We start from the raw sequence: 18,045 nt of genomic DNA on the forward strand, positions 1-18,045 counted from the left end.
AGAATGTAGAATTTAGAATAATACCGTGAAAATAGATAGTTGAAATTAGATTGTCTAGTTAAGTCCTTTACCTGCTGTACCCTGCCTTTGCTGTTTTGAATCTGAATTTTTTTTTTTTTTTTTATTTCCTTAAAGTAATCTCTACAACCAGTGTGAGACTCAAACTCATGACCCCAAGATCAAGAGTAGCATGCTCTATGGACTGAGCCAGCCAGGCACCCTGAGTCTTAATTTTTATTACAAAAACTTAATGGCGATTAGGTTAATCTGATAGTGGCTAGTAGCCTGTTTTGGACCCTGTTACTTGCTATCTCAACAAAGCGTAGTCTCAGAAAGTAGAGAGTACATCTGGCCCTACCTCAGTGATATGTGATGATTAACAGAGTAACACTAAGAAGACTTTAAATTCCTTGGAGAAAAAATACTTTGTAAATCAGATAGGTAGGCTTTTCAGGGTCTTGTTTTATTTGTTTTCTGAACTCTAAATAGATTGTAATAAGATTGTTCTTCTGTTCTTACAGAAAGAGGATTTTGTGTACTTGGTGACCTTTGTCAGTTTGATCATGGAAATGATCCCCTGGTTGTTGATGAAGTCGCTCTGCCAAGCATGATTCCTTTCCCTCCACCTCCCCCTGGGCTTCCTCCTCCACCACCTCCTGGAATGTTAATGCCTCCAATGCCAGGACCAGGCCCAGGACCAGGCCCCGGCCCCGGCCCGGGTCCAGGTCCAGGTCCTGGACATAGCATGAGACTTCCTGTTCCCCAGGGACATGGCCAGCCTCCACCATCTGTTGTGCTTCCCATACCAAGTAAGTATATGTTCATTGAATATTTCTTTCTTTAGCAAAGAATTGTATTTAGAAGAACCCATCTCTTAGCTAACTTGACACTAGATTTAAAGTTTTTGAAAGATAGATTAAGAATAGATACCTTCAAAAAATCTTAGGAGTCAAAATCTTGCTTAGTTGACAACATCTTGAGAAATCCCAGTGTTTTGAAGATGTCAGAAAAAAGAACATGCCACTTGGTTAATGAAATTTCCTAGTCTTAAAATCTGTTCTAGAATATTAAAATAATTTTTAAAGTCTTTTATGGAAATTTTCAAATATGGTAGAATAATAATATGTGTACCACATGCACAGTCATCCAACTTCAGTGATTATCAGTATTCACCTGTTTTTGTCTTATTTCCTCCACCTTGCTCCCACTCCCCCGCCGCTGCCCCACCCTAGTGTGTGTGCTTTTTGGCTCATTTTTGCTGGAGTAAAATTCCAAAAGTCTTATCATTTCACTAGCATGTACTTTAGTATGAGTCTCTTTACTGATAAGGATTGTTTATTGTTTATTTTACTTTATTTTTTAGTGAACTGTATGCTCTTATCACATCCACCAAAATGGAGTACGAAATGTTTTTATTTATGTTAACGTTTATTTGAGAAAGAGAGAGCAAGCACAAGCGGAGAGGGGTAGAGAGAGGGAGACACAAAATACGAAGCAGGCTCTGGGCTCTGAGCTGTCAGCGCAGAGGCCGATGTGGGGCTCGAACCTGAGAACTGTGAGATCATGAAATGAGCTGAAGTGGGATACTTAACTGACTGAGCCACCCAGGCACCCCAAGCACAAAATTTTTTTAAATGATCATTTAAAAATTCTTAACAGTTGATAGTTTAGCAAAAAGAGAAGCAAGACTAAAGTCCTTTTTGTTTTTTTTGGTTTTTTTTTTTTTGGTAATTAGAAAAAACTGGTGAATAGTTTACATGTGTGCAAAGATAGAACAAAATATGTGGAGACATTAACAATTGTTAAGAGATGGCAAATTGTTATTTAAAAAAATTTTTTTAATGTTTATTCATTTTTTGAGAGACAGAGAGTGAGTGGGGGAGGGGCAGAGAGAGAGGGAGACACAATCCAAAGCAAGCTCCAGGCTCTGAACTGACAGCACAGAGCCCAATGCAGGGCTTGAACCCACATACTACGAGATCATGACCTGGACCGAAGTCAGATGCCCGACTGAGCCACCCAGGTGCCCCGCAAATTGTTATTTTAAAAAATGATTGCCATTCAGTTTATTAAACAGTACTTTTTCAACTTTCTTTTTTTAAACTCTTTATTTTTGAAAATATTGTAGACTCACAAGGAAGTGACAAAAATAGTTTAGCATGAACCCATGTACCAATCACCTAGCTTTCCTGCAGTAGTATTCTTTATAGAACACATTTCATGGGGCACCTGGGTGGCTCTGTAAGTTGAGTGTCCATCTTCAACTCAGGTCATAATCTCACAGTTTGTGAGTTTGACCTGACATTGGGCTGACTGCTGTCAATGCAGAGCCTGCTTTGGATCCTTTGTCTCCCTCTCTCTCTGCTTCTCACCCACTTGCACTCTCTCTTTCAAAAATAAACATTAAAAAAAAAAAAAGGAATTAAAAAAGAACACATTTCATTAATGTTGATAAAGATTTGGAGACATTTAATACACAGATTTAGTATTGTCAATTATATGGCATAATTGTGAAGCTCAAGTTGAGATTTTATTCCCCAGATATAAAGACATCTTAATACATAGAAATTCTCACAATAAAAGATGTGATATGTGGGAACATTTCTGTTTAATAGTGAAATCCAAGAATGTCATTTTTTCCATGTTGCTATGAAAAATTTCATGCAAACTGAAAAGTTGAAAGAATTATACACTGAATACCTATATACTCACCATCTAGGTTCCTGATGAATATTTTACTATATTTCTCTCGTCATGTATCTTTCTATCTTTTCCATTATTATTTTTATATGTTCCTTAGAGCATGCATGTGCACACTTGGGGAAGGGGCAGAAAGAAAAGGAGAGAGAATCCCAAGCATGGCTTGATCTCACAAACCATGGGATCATTACCTGAGCTGAAATCAAGAGTTGGGACGCCTGAGTGAGCCACCCAGGCGCCCCAGCCCATTATTATTTTTGATGCATTTCCTGTTGTGTTGCAGACAATCAGTATATTTAAACATGTTCATGATGTTGTAGAACTTGAGTTCTGTAGAACTTTATCATCATCCCAGAAAGTTTGTTCAAGTTACTTGTCAGCCATTTTTCACTCCCATTCTCCAGAGGTAACTATTCTGTTTTTTTGTACCCTGGAGTTGTTTTGTCTGTTTTAGAACTGAAAAATCATCTTAATTAATACTGCAACTCAGAGTGTTGAAGCATGTGTTTATCGAATTCCTTTATTCTGTTCTAAGCTAAAGTAGGTAGTTTAATAATGACTACCCAAATTAGTATTTTTATTAGTTAGGAAACATTAGTGTTCTAACTTTTTCTTTCCTTTTCTTTCCCTTTTCTTTTCTTTTCTCCTCTCTTCTCTTTTCTTTTCTTTAATTCTTAGGACCACCCATAACACAGTCAAGCTTGATAAACAACCGTGACCAGCCTGGGACAAGTGCAGTGCCCAATCTTGCGCCAGTGGGAGCAAGACTACCTCCTCCTTTACCCCAGAACCTCCTTTATACAGTATCAGAACGTAAGTAAATACTGCTTGACTTAAAACTGCTAGGGTCTAGAAAAGCTTAAGTTTCAGTGTTACCCTTTTAAAAAATACAGTTTGTTTCTCTACTTACGGACTGTGCCATATAAAAATTATATTTGTATTCACAAGGAAGTTTACTATGTGGTTATGCTCTTTAGTTGTGTATTAACTTGTGTGTTCATGGAGGAGAAGAGCAAGGCCTTCTGTACTGGAGAAGTTTCCTGTAGAGGAGGTAGCAACATTTATATCTCTTAAAGGACATTTCTTTTGAAGCTTTATTCTCTTCTAAAGGAAATTTATTTGAAGCTTCTGTTAAAAAATTGTACCTCTGATTGAATTTCCAAAGCACAAGGCTTATCTTCTAAGAATATACAAAAGGTCAGATAAAATATGCCTAATAATTATTTAACGTGTATGCTGGAGTGAAGATAGCGAACATCATTTAAACTGTAATATTTAATGGCTAGGATATTTATAACATTTATGTTTATAATATGTTGTTCTTCAGTCCTAATTCTTTCTTTTTTCTTAGGTGACTTTGTTGTTTATAGTTGATTTATAGTTGATTTAAAGTTTTTAAAAAAATTTCCCTAATAGCATAAAAGTGACATAATTAGTTGTTAAAAATGTCAGGTTGTGAGTTTTTAATGTTTACAGAGCTATGTCACTTTATCGATAAATTCATCTTTTATGCAGTTCTGTTTGTCAGGCATTTTTTCGTCTTTATCATACCATGGTGAGACAGTTCAAAGTAATTAATAAGCCCAGGTTTAAATCCTGGTTCCATTACTTTCTGTCATTGTGACCTTGGACAAGTTACTTAACTTCTTTGTATCTTAATTTTCTCTTCTGTCAAATGGGAATAATAATATTACTCACCTCATTAAGAGTGTTTGAGGAATAAAGGAATATATGTATGTAAAGTATCTAAAATAGTACCTGGCATCTAGTAAGCTAGATGTGGTGGTTAGTTTTTATACTGTAGTTATTATTGTCTGCTTAAATTTTAACTTTTCTGAAATCAAACATAATTATCTTCTCTTTAAGTCTCTACCTCCACTATCCCTGTCTTTATAAATTGAAATAACAGCCATCTAGTCCTCTAGAATTGAAACCTTGACATGATTGACTCATTGCTTTGCTTTTTTATATCTAGTTAGTAAAAAAATCCTTTCTCTTTTTCTTTGAAGTATCCGTTTCTCTCTATTCCTCCTGTGGCTTTTGCCCTCATCCACACTTGAATCACCTCACATTTGGATTATTGCTGTACTTCTTTTGACTCCCATTATGTTTCACTCCCCCTAAGTCACACCACATAGTGCTGCTAGTTTTCCTAAGAAAGCCATTCACGACATGAGAACTCTTTAGTGGCCACAGTTTTCTCCCAAACTGTAGATGAACCCTTCCCTGTAGCTTCTCTTTTATATAATAGGTAATCTCACTGTGCTCTCACATACATCTTCTGGTTAGGCCATTAATATCTTGTCTTGTGTCCCTGTCTTGACTCAACTTTCTTTTCCTGTCTTCATTCCTAGTAATGTGCTCTCTCTCTTCTCTTCTTTCAAACCCCACATCTTCTAAGTACATGGGGAACATTATTGGTCTGTTGTAAACTCTGACAGGACCAAAAAGCATTTCTTACATAATGACGTATAATTGTCCATAGGCCTCCTGTTAGATTTCTTTTCATGTATATTAAGTTTATGTTCAGCTGAGCTTTTTCAGAACAGAACATCTTAGCCTCTCATAGTCTTCTAATTAGTGCATCTTTGTTTTACTGCTTCTCTTATTTTTCAATTAGACAAATTTTAAATGTAAAAATAAAGAAGATAGTATAATGTACTGCCATATACATCTGTTACCTGGCTTTAGCATTTATCAGTCCTGTATCATTTATTTCCCCCAATTGAGTTCTTAACATTATTAGTTAATGCTTTTGGACTTACAAGTACAAAAAACAGATTATTTATTTGAGAGTGTATTGCAGATGGCACGTTTTCCTAGTGTTAAATTTAGTGTTGTGACTCACAATAAAAATTCTTTGTTTTTGATTTTTTTTCTAAGTCTGGCAATTACCATTTAATATTGTTAAATTTAACATAGTGACTGTAAAAATTCCACTTTGATTTTAATTTATAAAAATCTGACTGTTACCATTTATTTTAGTGACTTAGATGTTTGTTAATTGAGCAAGTAGTTGGTGAATGCCTGCTATGTGCCAGGTATTGTGCTACATGCTTGAGAGCAAAGTTGAACAAGGTATCCAACCTCATTTTACTTGAACACCATTTTTTATTTTTAAGTTTTTGTGTGTTTTTTTTTGTTTTGTTTTTTTTGAGAGACAGTGTGAAGGGGAGAGAAGGACAGAGAGAAGGAGATAATGTTTAGCAGGCTTCAGGGTCAACACAGAGCCTGATGCAGGGCTTGATCTCGTAACCATGAGATCATGACCAGAGCCAAAATCAAGAGTTGGATACTTAACCAACTAAGCCACCCAGACACCCCCATTTTTCTATTAAAAAAATTTTTTTTAATATTTATTTATTTTTGAGAGACAGAGTGAGCAGGGGAGGGGCAGAGAGAGAGAGGAGACACAGAATCTGAAACAGGCTCCAGGTTCCAGGTTCCAGGTTCCGAGCTGTTAGCACAGAGCCCGATGTGGGGCTCGAACCCACGAACTGTGAGATCATGACCTGAGCTGAGGTTGGATGCTTAACCAATTGAGCCACCCAGATGCCCCCATTTTTCTGTCTTTAAAAGCAAGAATATTTTGTTAATATGTTGGTAACTGCTTTTCAGAAGCTGGTAACATTTTTAAGAAAATTTGGAGGAGCAGTATAGTTAGCAACTTCTTGTTTACCCCCATTAAGAAACTATATGTGAAAAAATTTAATATTTCTGTTTAAAAACTACATTTTTATTTATAAAAAAAGACAGTACCAGAATAAAGGACAATCCTTTTATATTTCATTTTATGAAATATTAATTTTTCCCTTCATTTTGTCTCAGACCAGTAAAAGGTGATAGCTTCCTTTTGGCGTTTGTGAATTACTGCTTTAGAGGATAGTCCCATATACGCACCAGTGTCTTGAAGAGATTTGGTTGGCAGACAAATGTCTTGAAAGTTACAGAATTATTCATATCAGACAATTTAAAACTCTATGCAAACTACTCTCTTCCTTTTTTAAAAGTTAAAATTTGATTCTAAAATTCATAGGGAAATTTGAAAACATAGGAAAAAGTTTCTGATTACAATGTAAACAGTTAAACATTTTTTTGGTGTAGTTTGTTAGGCATAAATTTTTTATATCTTTGTATTTAGTTGTTTTAAAAATAGCTTTTTTTTTTTTAATTTCCTTTTAGATATAAGTTGAATCCTTCAAATTGTTCAGGTATATTTTTCTTAATAGTGTAATGAGTAATTTCCCAAAAAATTAGAACTTCACTTCAAACAAAGTAAAAAAATGTATTAGAGAACTTGAGCTCTCAAAGTTTAACAAGTTGGGAAGGTATAAATTACGGATATTTTGTTGTTAAAATTCACAACACAGAAGATGTTTATAAGTGGAATACAGCATATCAAATGGTATTTACTTGTGAAAATTATGTCTGTAGAAACCCAGGACATACAGAGAAAAATGAAATCTGGGGTTTTGGAAGGAAAAATAGAGGAGTTTCCCTAATGCTAGGTACTGGGAATATACAGATGAGTAAGAAATGATTCTTGTAACAAGTTAATCTAATAGTGGAAAAGAAGTGTGTTTTTTAAAATATAGCATATTTTGCCATTGTAACTAGATGAACAGAGTGGCTCAGAAATACAGGTGACAAAGGAACTAATTCTGTCAAAAATAAAACATCCAGCCTGTGGTTATTACTTGTTTTGGAATAGGACAATTGAATATTCAAAGAAAAGGAATTATCTTCACTGTATAACTGGGTAGGGTATATATGGCCTCTGGTAATGCTATTTAAAAGGTGTTGTCAAATAGATACAGTTTAGAAGAAATTCTGAAATGTTGTTTTGTTGCATTAAAAATGTCACAGATACTCTGAAAATGACTTAAGGAATATAGATGGAATTGTATGGAAAGAGAGCAATATCATAACACACATTAAAATCACCTCTGTCCTCTGTGGTACTCAAGACATTTTATCCAAATTTGAAATAACCAATTCAGTGTATAGTTTTTTGGTTTTCAGGACCAGTTTTAAGTATATTCCCCTTTCTCCTTTAAGTTTGGTCTCTTTTTTATGTTTCTCTGAAGAAGATGTGGTAGATACATTTTCTCATCGCTAAGCTCAGTGTAACGAGTGTGTGCAAGAGTAATAGTAGAATATAACATCCTGTATTCTACAGACTGATGTTTTGGGTTGAAGGCAGTTGTCAGTCTCTAAATGAATTTATGTAAATTATCTTTCTTAAAATACATTTCCTGTTACCGTCTGTGTAAAATTATTTAAAGCCCTGTACACCTACTAAACTTGAGATTCTGCACTTAATTCTGTGGAATGCATAAATAATGTTTCTTTGTGCAGAATCTTGGGTTTTGAGGTCTAGAAAATTTATTCGTATCCGATAGAGTCATTGAATGTTGTCTGGGGCATCTCTCCCCTTGTGTTTTACTTTGTTTTGTCTTGCATTCATTATCTTATTGTCCATTTCAGCATACAGATTTTCATCCAAAATACTTGTCATTGGGATACTTTTAATAAATAAACTTTCATCGCTTCTTTAAGTCACTCTTTATTGAGTTCCTACTGTGTACCAGACATCATTTAGACCCTGGAACTTTAGATGGTGTGCCAGGGACCTTGGATTCTAATACTGAAGATACATGATCAATATGGCCAATAATTGGAAGGTGTAGCTTTTTCGTTTTCTAATTGAGCTTTTAGTTTAAAGCTTAAGATTTTTTTTCCCTTGGAATACTCTTAAAGACAAAATCAGGAAATTACAAAGAGTAGCTAAAAATTCTATTTGAATAAAGACTATCTTCAGCTGACTAGAGTTAACATTAAGAAGGTGAAAATTTGGGGGGTGCCTGGGGAGTTCAGTTGGTTGTGTCTGATTCTTGATTTCGGCTCAGATCATGATCTCATGGTTCGTGGGTTCAAGCCCTGTTTTGGGCTCTGCACTGATAGCACAGAACCTACTTGGGATTCTTTTTCTTTCTCTCTGCTCCTCCCCTGTTCACTCTTTCTCTCTAAAAATAACTAACTAAACTTCATTTTTAAAAACTGAAAATTTTGCTGTCAGGCATATAAGATATATGAAAAACTTAGGAGCATGAACTTGGAGTGTTTGCACTTTGAAATTGTCCATTCTGTGCTGATCAGAACTAAAATTAATGAATGTAAGTTGTGATCAGCTCACCTTCACAGTTATTGTAACATACTTCATTTAAGAAAACTTATGGAAAATTTCAAATACACAAAGAAGGAAAGCAAATACTGCAGGAATCTTCAGGTACTCATGGCCCTCAATGCTTCTCAACATATGGAGTTAATCTTGCTTCATGTATAGCTCATCCCTGACTTGATTATTTTAGAACAAGCCCCAAACGTAACATTTCATCTGTAAAAACTTCATTGTATATCTTTGAAAGATAAGGATTGAACACACAATCACAGTACTTTATTACACTCCCAAAATATTTGTAAGTTTACTGTTGTCAAATATGCCATCAGTGTTCATATTTCCAAATTGTATCGTAGGTGTCCTTTTACAGCTGGTTCATTTGAAGCTGGATCCAAACAAGGTTACATATTATACTTAGAAGATGTATTTCTTAAGTCTTTACACCTATAACAGTTTCTCGTACCTCTGTTTTGTTTTTTCTTGACCTTTATTTGTTAAAGAAACTGATCATTTGTCTTGAAGAATGTTTTCACGTTCTGGACTTGGCACATTACACCCCCTTGTGTCATTTAACACATTCTTCTATCTTCTGGGTTTTCTATAAATTGGGGGCTAAATTTGGAGGCATTGGATTCACATTTGTTTGTTTTTTGTTTTTGTTATGAATATTTTATTGATGTACTTCCTACTACAGTATTTTATGATGTACATAATATTTCTTTTCTGTATTGTAAATGCTGATCAATGTGTACAGGTGTTTTCATCCTGATTGATCCATTTTGAAAGTTGTTCATGGTTTCAGCAGCCATTTGTAATCACTGCTTAGACCTGTTGTTTCATTAAGGGTTGTTGAAGAACATCAGACTGCATTTGAATAAACAACCATCTTTCTAAAATTAAATGCATGTTCTTTGTCATTCATGTTGACAAGAAGACATTGTGCGGATTAGCCTTTAACTTTTCATTTCACTTTAAGACAGTTATTAGTTAAGTATACTTGGTACATTGAGTGCTGTGTCCAAAATTTAAACTAGTTGTATGGCCTGAGAATGTACTTCCCCATTTTTCTCTTTAGCACACCCCTTCATTCTGCAGTAAATTCTGCCCAGTAGGTCATTCTTACAACTATTTTCAGATTTTGTTGATGATATGTTAGGTTGTTTTTGCAATGTAGTGATCAAAAGATTCTTTTTTAATGCAAATTTTGAAAGAATTGGTGCTAAGCACACAGTTTTGTGGTCTGCTGTACAGTATGATTTGTCACCTCCTTCGCTTCATACGTAGGAAGAGAAGGGTAGTAAAATTTAGTACATCTGTTTGTCTTGTACGTTTACTATAAAATCAAGTGGCTGTATTGTGGTTTGTTAAAAGTGTATTAAAAATCTTTTGGAGAGGCACATGGGTGGCTCAGTCAGTTAAGCGCCTGACTTCGGCTCAGGCCATGATCTTGCGGTCTGTGAGTTCGAGTCCTGCGTCGCGCTCTGTGCCGGCAGCTCAGAGCCTGGAGCCTGCTTCGGATTCTGTGTCTCTCTGCCCCTCCCATGCTCATGCTCTGTGTCTCTCTGTCTCTCAATAATAAACGTTAAAAAAAAAAGTTAAAAAAAAAATCTTTGGAATTTTATAACCGTTAAGGAAATTTATCAGGTGTAAAAGAAATTCTAAATTCACTTATCTTGTGCCACATAGTGAACATCTGACTTTAAATATAAAGTGTTGAGTAAACATTATAAATAGGTCTCATGGGGGTAGTCAGTAAAACATACTATTAAGCGTCCAATGAAAGAAAAAAGCCTACTCCTTGGTACTTCTTTTTAAATCTTTTTCTACCAAATTTGACTTCATTGTGTCAGAGATTCTTGTGTTAATATATGTAAGCTCTAAATGTGCTTTTTTTCAAAAGTCATTCTTAGTATCTGAGGTAATTTCATACGTACAGTAGTTGGTCTGTTTATCTAGGGTTTTGTCCTTTTTTTCTTTGTACTTGTTATCTACCTGTTCATGGGATAACAAGTTTTCACTGTCTTGTTTAGTGTTTTCCTTTTGAACGTTTCTCATTTTCTGTGAGGATATGCTTGTGGTGTTTTTTTTTTGAATTTTTTTATTGTTTTTTCTGCTCCCAGATATGGGAGTATGTTTTGTGTCAACCTTAAACTATGTGGTTTTGAGGAGAAGAGTTTTTGTTTTTAATGGATGTGATAGTCTTCAAAAAACTACATGTCTTGCTGGATACAAAACTGTACACAAGTAATAGCTCAGGGCACCTTTACCTGGTAGTGTGATATGGTTGACTGTTCAGTTTTGGGTATAATTAGCATATAGTTGTTCCACTTAAGATTGTGAAAAATGGAGATTATGCAATCATACTGCCTAATTCTCACTCTTTCTTTATACCTCAGTGCATCCTAACTGGTTATGTGCCTGTTTCTTGAGTTAGGAAGAATATCAGTAATACCTTTCTCGACTGGCATTTTGGTGTACTCTTTCTGTTCTTGGCTAAAGTCTCAGGAAGTACATCATTCCCTGAGAAGCTTGTGACTCTCATTCCCAGCTGCCCTCCTATTCTTTCCTCTGTAGGACAGCCCATGTACTCTCGTGAACATGGTGCTGCTGCATCTGAGCGACTTCAGTTGGGGACACCGCCTCCTCTGTTGGCAGCTCGTTTGGTGCCACCTCGAAACCTCATGGGATCCTCCATTGGGTACCATACCTCAGTCTCCAGCCCCACCCCTCTGGTCCCAGGTAAGCTTTGCTACAGATGGCTGGCCATCCACCCTCTGATCTTTGTGTACCATAGCTTGCCAGCCTGCGTGGTGACTGGCATCCTGATCTGCCATCACAAATTCCCACTGAACCTCTTAGGTAGTTTTCTCTTCTGTTCCTCTGCCTCTTTGATTTGTCCCTAGTGGTTGCTAGATTAGGCCTCCTGTGTGTCTGTCATCTCTGGTGTCCTCTATGTTGACTTTTAGTGCCTCAGTAACAAAAGTCATGGTAGTTCCTTGAACTGATTTCTAATACAGTAAATAGGAAGAGAATATCTACTTGAATATTTTCTAATCAGTTACACATTACAAGAAAAACTAGGATAATTTTTTAAAAAGCAAACCAAAAACATCTGTTTTTCTTGCTGATCACGGATGAGCATATCTTTTTTTCCCTCTCTGATCCATGTATGACCTGGCTGTGTATAATGTAGTAATTTCTGGAAAACTCTTCCCTCCTACTTATGTGTACCTTTGGAAGGCCTGTGGAGTGCTTTGTGGGTGTTTCATGAGGTTTTTAACATTTCTTGCTTTCCCTTTAGATCTGAGTCCATCATAACTGTCTAAAGGACTTTTGAGTTTCTAGGGGTTCTGTGTATTCTCAGGAATTATAGAACAAGGTCATTTGATTATGTAACTGCTTTAAAACCTACAGCTATAGGAGATTTTCTTTCAAGACTACCAAGTGGTACCTGAAAACTTTTTTATCATAATTTACTGATCTTATACTTTGAATCATATTGATCGGCCATTAGTAAGGATCTGAATGTCTTTTACTTTGTAGCTGAAACTTAATATGAATGCCATAGAGCATTTTTCCATCAAGGAAGAAAAAGAGACGCAAGGACTTCTAAATCACAGTTGTGAAAACCAGTGTCTTCACTTAATCTTAACCCTTGTTTCATTTTATGTAGGATGAAGAGGATATATACCACTTAGAGATGAACATATTCAGAATTTTTTTAATACTAACAAAATAGCCATTTAGCATTATAATTTTAAGAATTAAATATTTAGTTGTAGAGAAAACAAAGGGAATGTGATAAAAGTGGCATTGAAGGGATTGGTTGGTAGTAACATAATGATTATATTTGTAAATGTAAAATTTTTTTAGCTGTTTGAAATAAAACATTTGAAATGTTTTATGTATGAAAGCAGCTATTATATCTCCATTTTAAAATGTAGGTAATCAAATTAGTAGATTGATTTTTTTCTTTATTTTTTTCCCTACTTAAAAGAGTACCTAGAGTGGGGGGGATGGCTAAATGGGCAAGGGGCATTAAGGAAGACACTTGTTGGGATGAGCACTGGGTGTTCTACCCAGGGGATGAATGTACTCGTAAAGTCATTATTGCACTATATACTAACTAACTTGGATGTAAATTAAAAAAAAAAGAGTACCTAGAAATTGGTGAAACATGATAACAGAGGAAACTCAACCAGTCCTTTATATATAGTATTCATATATGTGCATATTTCTTTTAAAAATATTTAAGAGATGTTTGGATTAAGTGATTAATATATAGGATAAAAATGGCTAGCTAAGGTAAATGAATTTGGAAATATCTCCGTAATCAAGAACAGATACGTGTGTCTGTGTTTTGAGACAGGAGCGTTTTTATTTCTTTCACTTCTAACAGGGGTATTATTGTAATTCAGATTGTGTGTGTGTGTGTGTGTGTGTGTGTGTATTTGTATGTATGTATAGGTTGATATATTTATCAAAGAAAAATTCATTTTTTGCAGTTGTTTATAGTAATGAAAAATAACTACTCTCTTATTTGTTACATGTTTTGTTGTTTTGTTTTCCCCCAGATACATATGAACCAGATGGTTATAATCCAGAAGCTCCTAGTATTACCAGTTCTGGTAGATCTCAGTACAGACAATTCTTTTCCAGAACACAGACACAGCGCCCAAACCTGATTGGCCTAACATCTGGAGATATGGATGCAAATCCAAGAGGTGAGAATGCCTCAGCCTTTGTTTGTTGCTGTTTTACAGGAGTTCAGTATGGCATTTCAGACCTCACTAGGGTCCAAAATTATTTACACACTGTCCTTTTGAAGAGTGCTCTATAATCATCTCAAATAAATGTTTTTGAATAACTTTGTCTCCACATTTTATTTTAAAACTATAATTAGAGGAGCACCTGGGTGGCTCAGTCGGTTAAGGCTCCAACCCTTGGTTAGGTCATGATCTCACAGTTTCATGAATTTGAGCCTTGTGTCAAGCTCTGCACTGGCAGTGTGGAGTCTGCTTAGGATTCTCTCTCCCCCTCTGTCTGCCTCTCCCCAACTTGGGCTGTCTCTCTCAAAATAAATTAAAAAAATAAATAAATAAAGCTATAATTGTAATATATTTATTTTAAAATAAAAATACTTTTTTTTAATTGCTTTTTTTGTATACCTTTAGCCTGTTTTAGCTATTTACTGGGCACTGCACTAGATATTAGGTGAAAAAAGATGAAATGACATGGTCCCTTGCCTTCAAAGAATTTGATCACTTCAGGGCCTACTTTGTATCGTAAGAGCTGTGTTGCACACTAATAACTGAGAATCTAAAATACTGCAATAAGATGATTATTTGACCCTTTTTAATATTTATGATTACAACCATATGTCAGGATCTTTACAGAGCATAGTCATAAACCTTTAAAAATTAAATGCAAGCATTTACCTTTAATATGGGTTGATCTCCTCCTTTCTCCTCCCTTAAAAAAGTTGGTTTAGGGGCACCAGGTGGCTCAGTCGGTTGAGCATTCGACTTTGGCCCAGGTTGTGATCTCATGGTTTGTGGGTTTGAGCCCCACATTGGGGTTTGTGCTGACAGCTCAGAGCCTGGAGCCTGTGTCTCCCTCTTTCTCTGTCCCTTCCCCGTGTACTCTGGTGGCTCGTGCTCTCTCTCTCTCTCTCAAAAATAAATATAAAAAAAATCTGAAAACAAAAAAGTTGGGTTAAAAAGTTTGATGAGGTTCCAGTTTTTCTTACTATAGTTGGTTTTTTGATATTTAATTTTAATTTGAATGACTGTCCATGGGACATCCTGACAGTATTTATCTTTTTTTTAAACATTTTTTAAAAGGTTATTTATTTATTTTGAGGGAGTGTGTGCATGTGCACGAGTCAGGGAGGGGCAGAGAAAGAGATTCCCAAGCAGGCTCTGCATGGAGCTGGGCTCATAGCTTGATCCCACAAACAGCAAGGTCATGAGCTGATCAATAGTTGGATGTTTAACTGAGCCACCCGGGCACCCCCCCGACAGTGTTTTTCTGATTTAGTTATATGGTGACTATTTTCGTGTTCTTACCTTCTTTCCTGTCTTGATTTTATTAACTTTTATTTACTGCCATTAATATCATTGTTACTGCTGCAAGCTAACAGTTTTGTGTCAAGATGAAACCAAATGCTTTTGTATATGTATTACTATCTCTTATTTTCCTTTCCTACAACTCCTTAAAAGAGGTACTATTTTAATTCTCTTTTTACAGATAAAGACACTGAGGATTAGAGAGGTTAAAGAAATTTGCCCAAAGTCACACAGCTTTTAGTGGCCGAACTAGAATTTGAACCCAGGTCATTCCAATTCTGAAGAGTATACTATTACCTTCTATGCTATAATGCATATATTATTACCAAATTACTTGAAATTAGTGGAAAGATCAGAGTCTTAAAAATTCAAGTTTTTCCTTTGTCGCTAGTCTGGTCTTTCTCTGCATTCATATACAGTAATTCGTGGATAATCTCACTCAGATAGAAATGAGGTCTTTGGGGGACCCTGGGTGGCACAGTTGGTTAAGTGTCTGACTTCAGCTCAGGTCATGATCTCAAAGTTCATGGGTTCGAGCCCCGTGTCGGGCTCTGTGCTGACGGCTTAGAGCCTTGAGCCTGCTATGATTCTCTGTCTCCCTCTCTCTTTCTGTCCCTTCTCCACTCACACTGTCTCTGTCTCTGAAATAAACATTTAAAAAAAATTTTTTTTTAATTAAAAAAAAAAAGAAATGTGGTTTTTGTACAGCAGACTTGGTTTGTCACCTTGGCAAAGTCATCCAGCCTCTAGCTCTGTATCTCTTTCTTTTTTTATAAAGCACTTCAGTAAAGGAAAGCAGTAGGCAATGTTAGAAGGTAATCAAGCTATTTTAGGGAAGATCTGATGGCATCTCAGCTTCTAGAATGCATTATACCATCACAATTGCTATCTCCTCCATTTGCCTTCTGAAAATAAAGGCCCTAATAGAGCAGAGATCAAAGTTATTTTTTTCACTGACTTACACGTATGTCTAATATAATTGTTGAGCTATAGCAGCTGCTAAAGAAATACATGTTAAATCTGCATCATTATTTCCCCGATTGTCACACATATTACCCCCCACTCTCATCCCCACCCCAGCATCTAGCCCTACATGTCGTTTTTGGCTGCTGACTTTACTTTTGGTAGAGTCACTTAAAGTTAAGGAGAATATTCACAGTGTATCAGGCATCGTTTTGTGTTGTTATTTACTTTTTTATTCACACCTCTTCCCATTCACAGATAAGCCATTGTAATGTCAGTTTCTTTAAGTATTTTAGTTTTAATTGTTGTGAATGAAATATAGCAATTTATAATACGGGCTTTGGGTTTTCCTCCCAACTTTTGAGTTTGAAAAATTTTAAACGCACAGGAATTCAAAAGAAATACAATAAACATCTGAATACCTTTACTTAGATTCACCTTTATTAAAGTTTTGTCACCTTTGGGCCTAAGTGCTTGCTTTTGTATGCGCAATGCACATTCTTCTTTATCCCTTCTTTCCTTCTCCCTTCAGGTTTTTTTTCCCTGAGTTACTTGAAAGTATATTGCAGAGATTGTGCCCTGTAGATACTTTATTTTACTTCCAAGAATATGACGTCCTTTATAAGCACAATATCATTGCTACACATAAGAAAATCATAATTCCTTAATATCCTGTCCAGGTGAACTTTTTTTAAATCACATCAAACAGTACAAATAATTTCACTCTGTTTATGGTGCTAAGTTTGATTGCTTGTCTGAGATGATAATTGGTAGATCTCTCCATTGTAAAGTCATCATTTGTGGGGTGTACTTTGGCACCAGATAAATATCTTGTTCTCTAACACCGTTTCACTGATGAATATTGTTTTCCAACCATTGATGATCCTTGTCTGAATCAATTTTTACATAGGAGCTGCCTGTGACTTTTTAAACTTCAATATTGTATTTTTAACAAAGGAGAAAAAGGAGGAGGCAGTTAGTAAATAAGCATTTCTGAAAAGGAAATGGTAGCTGGGTGCTATTCACTGTGCTTTTTAGCTTTTAGGCTATATATTGTAATCATTTGAAATTCCTCAGGTACCATGCATTGTTAGTAATGTTAATTTTTGTTTCCAACAGCTGCTAACATTGTCATCCAGACTGAACCACCAGTTCCTGTTTCAATTAATAGCAACATAACCAGAGTAGTTCTTGAACCAGATAGCCGAAAAAGAGCTATAAGTGGTTTGGAAGGGCCGCTCACAAAGAAACCTTGGCTGGGAAAGTAAGACAATTTGCTACTTAGTAGTTCTAATTGGTGTATTTGTTGTTTTTGTTTGCATTAGTAAATTTGTAAAATTCACAGTTGTCATTAATCAGTGATTTTAAAACTTTGTGTCTCAAAATTAGGGTTCCCCAAGGCATCATTAGAACATCTTAAAAATGGGAAGAGCGAGCAGAATATAATAGATATTAGTAATTTGTATTAGTAACTTGTATTAGTAACTAATATAATAGGTATTAGTAACTTGTATTCTGTACTTTTACAGAAGTTGAAAAACCCACCATTGAAAAAAATGATGTTCTTTCCTTGCTTTAAAGTTAGACTCCTTGGTAATTGTGGCGGATCTTTTTAGCCTATTAGTTTTAATCTCATTTGGGCCTCTCTTTTTGTGATCTTTTGCTCTTCAGTCTTCTTTTTCTATACCTGTTCTGTTCCCATGTAACAAGGACGATGTGAAAATTACTTAGTAATTTCTGAAGAATGTAAGAATGTCTTACAAATGACACTTTAATACATATAAACTTAAAGTTTTTGTTGACCTGTCTGATGGCTAGGCATAAGGTGGGGGAATTAATCAAGATCTATTAATATTCCTTTCAGGCAAGGGAATAACAGTCAGAGTAAACCAGGATTTTTGAGAAAGAATCAGTATACAAACACCAAATTAGAAGTCAAGAAGATCCCTCAGGAATTAAACAACATTACTAAACTCAATGAACACTTCAGCAAGTTTGGAACTATTGTGAACATCCAGGTAAATGTGACTAAGTTGCTGACAGATGAATGTGCTTTTATGCATCTTTGAACATAGCAGTTCACTTTGCTTAAATGAGCCAGTAATTAATCTTATAATCTCTGCTAAGTGTTTT

At 35.5% G+C, this 18,045-nt stretch overlaps 1 protein-coding gene across 4 annotated transcripts in view; it reads left to right on the forward strand.

Annotated features, from left to right (window-relative positions):
- The window catches only part of RBM27 (RNA binding motif protein 27), a 75,055-nt gene that overhangs the window by 27,705 nt on the left and 29,305 nt on the right, over nucleotides 1-18,045 (forward strand). For 2 of the 4 annotated variants that reach the window (XM_027042327.2, XM_027042334.2), the window contains exons 7-12: nucleotides 522-809; nucleotides 3,379-3,513; nucleotides 11,456-11,620; nucleotides 13,456-13,605; nucleotides 17,032-17,176; nucleotides 17,777-17,930. In XM_027042327.2, the coding sequence (XP_026898128.1) occupies nucleotides 522-809; nucleotides 3,379-3,513; nucleotides 11,456-11,620; nucleotides 13,456-13,605; nucleotides 17,032-17,176; nucleotides 17,777-17,930 (1,037 nt within the window). The remainder of the gene's footprint in view (nucleotides 1-521; nucleotides 810-3,378; nucleotides 3,514-11,455; nucleotides 11,621-13,455; nucleotides 13,606-17,031; nucleotides 17,177-17,776; nucleotides 17,931-18,045) is intronic. The other 2 variants (XM_027042335.2, XM_027042344.2) reach the window with 1 other exon arrangement.

Source organism: Acinonyx jubatus, chromosome A1 (assembly GCF_027475565.1).
Source record: "Acinonyx jubatus isolate Ajub_Pintada_27869175 chromosome A1, VMU_Ajub_asm_v1.0, whole genome shotgun sequence".
Classification (NCBI taxonomy): Eukaryota; Metazoa; Chordata; class Mammalia; order Carnivora; family Felidae; genus Acinonyx; species Acinonyx jubatus.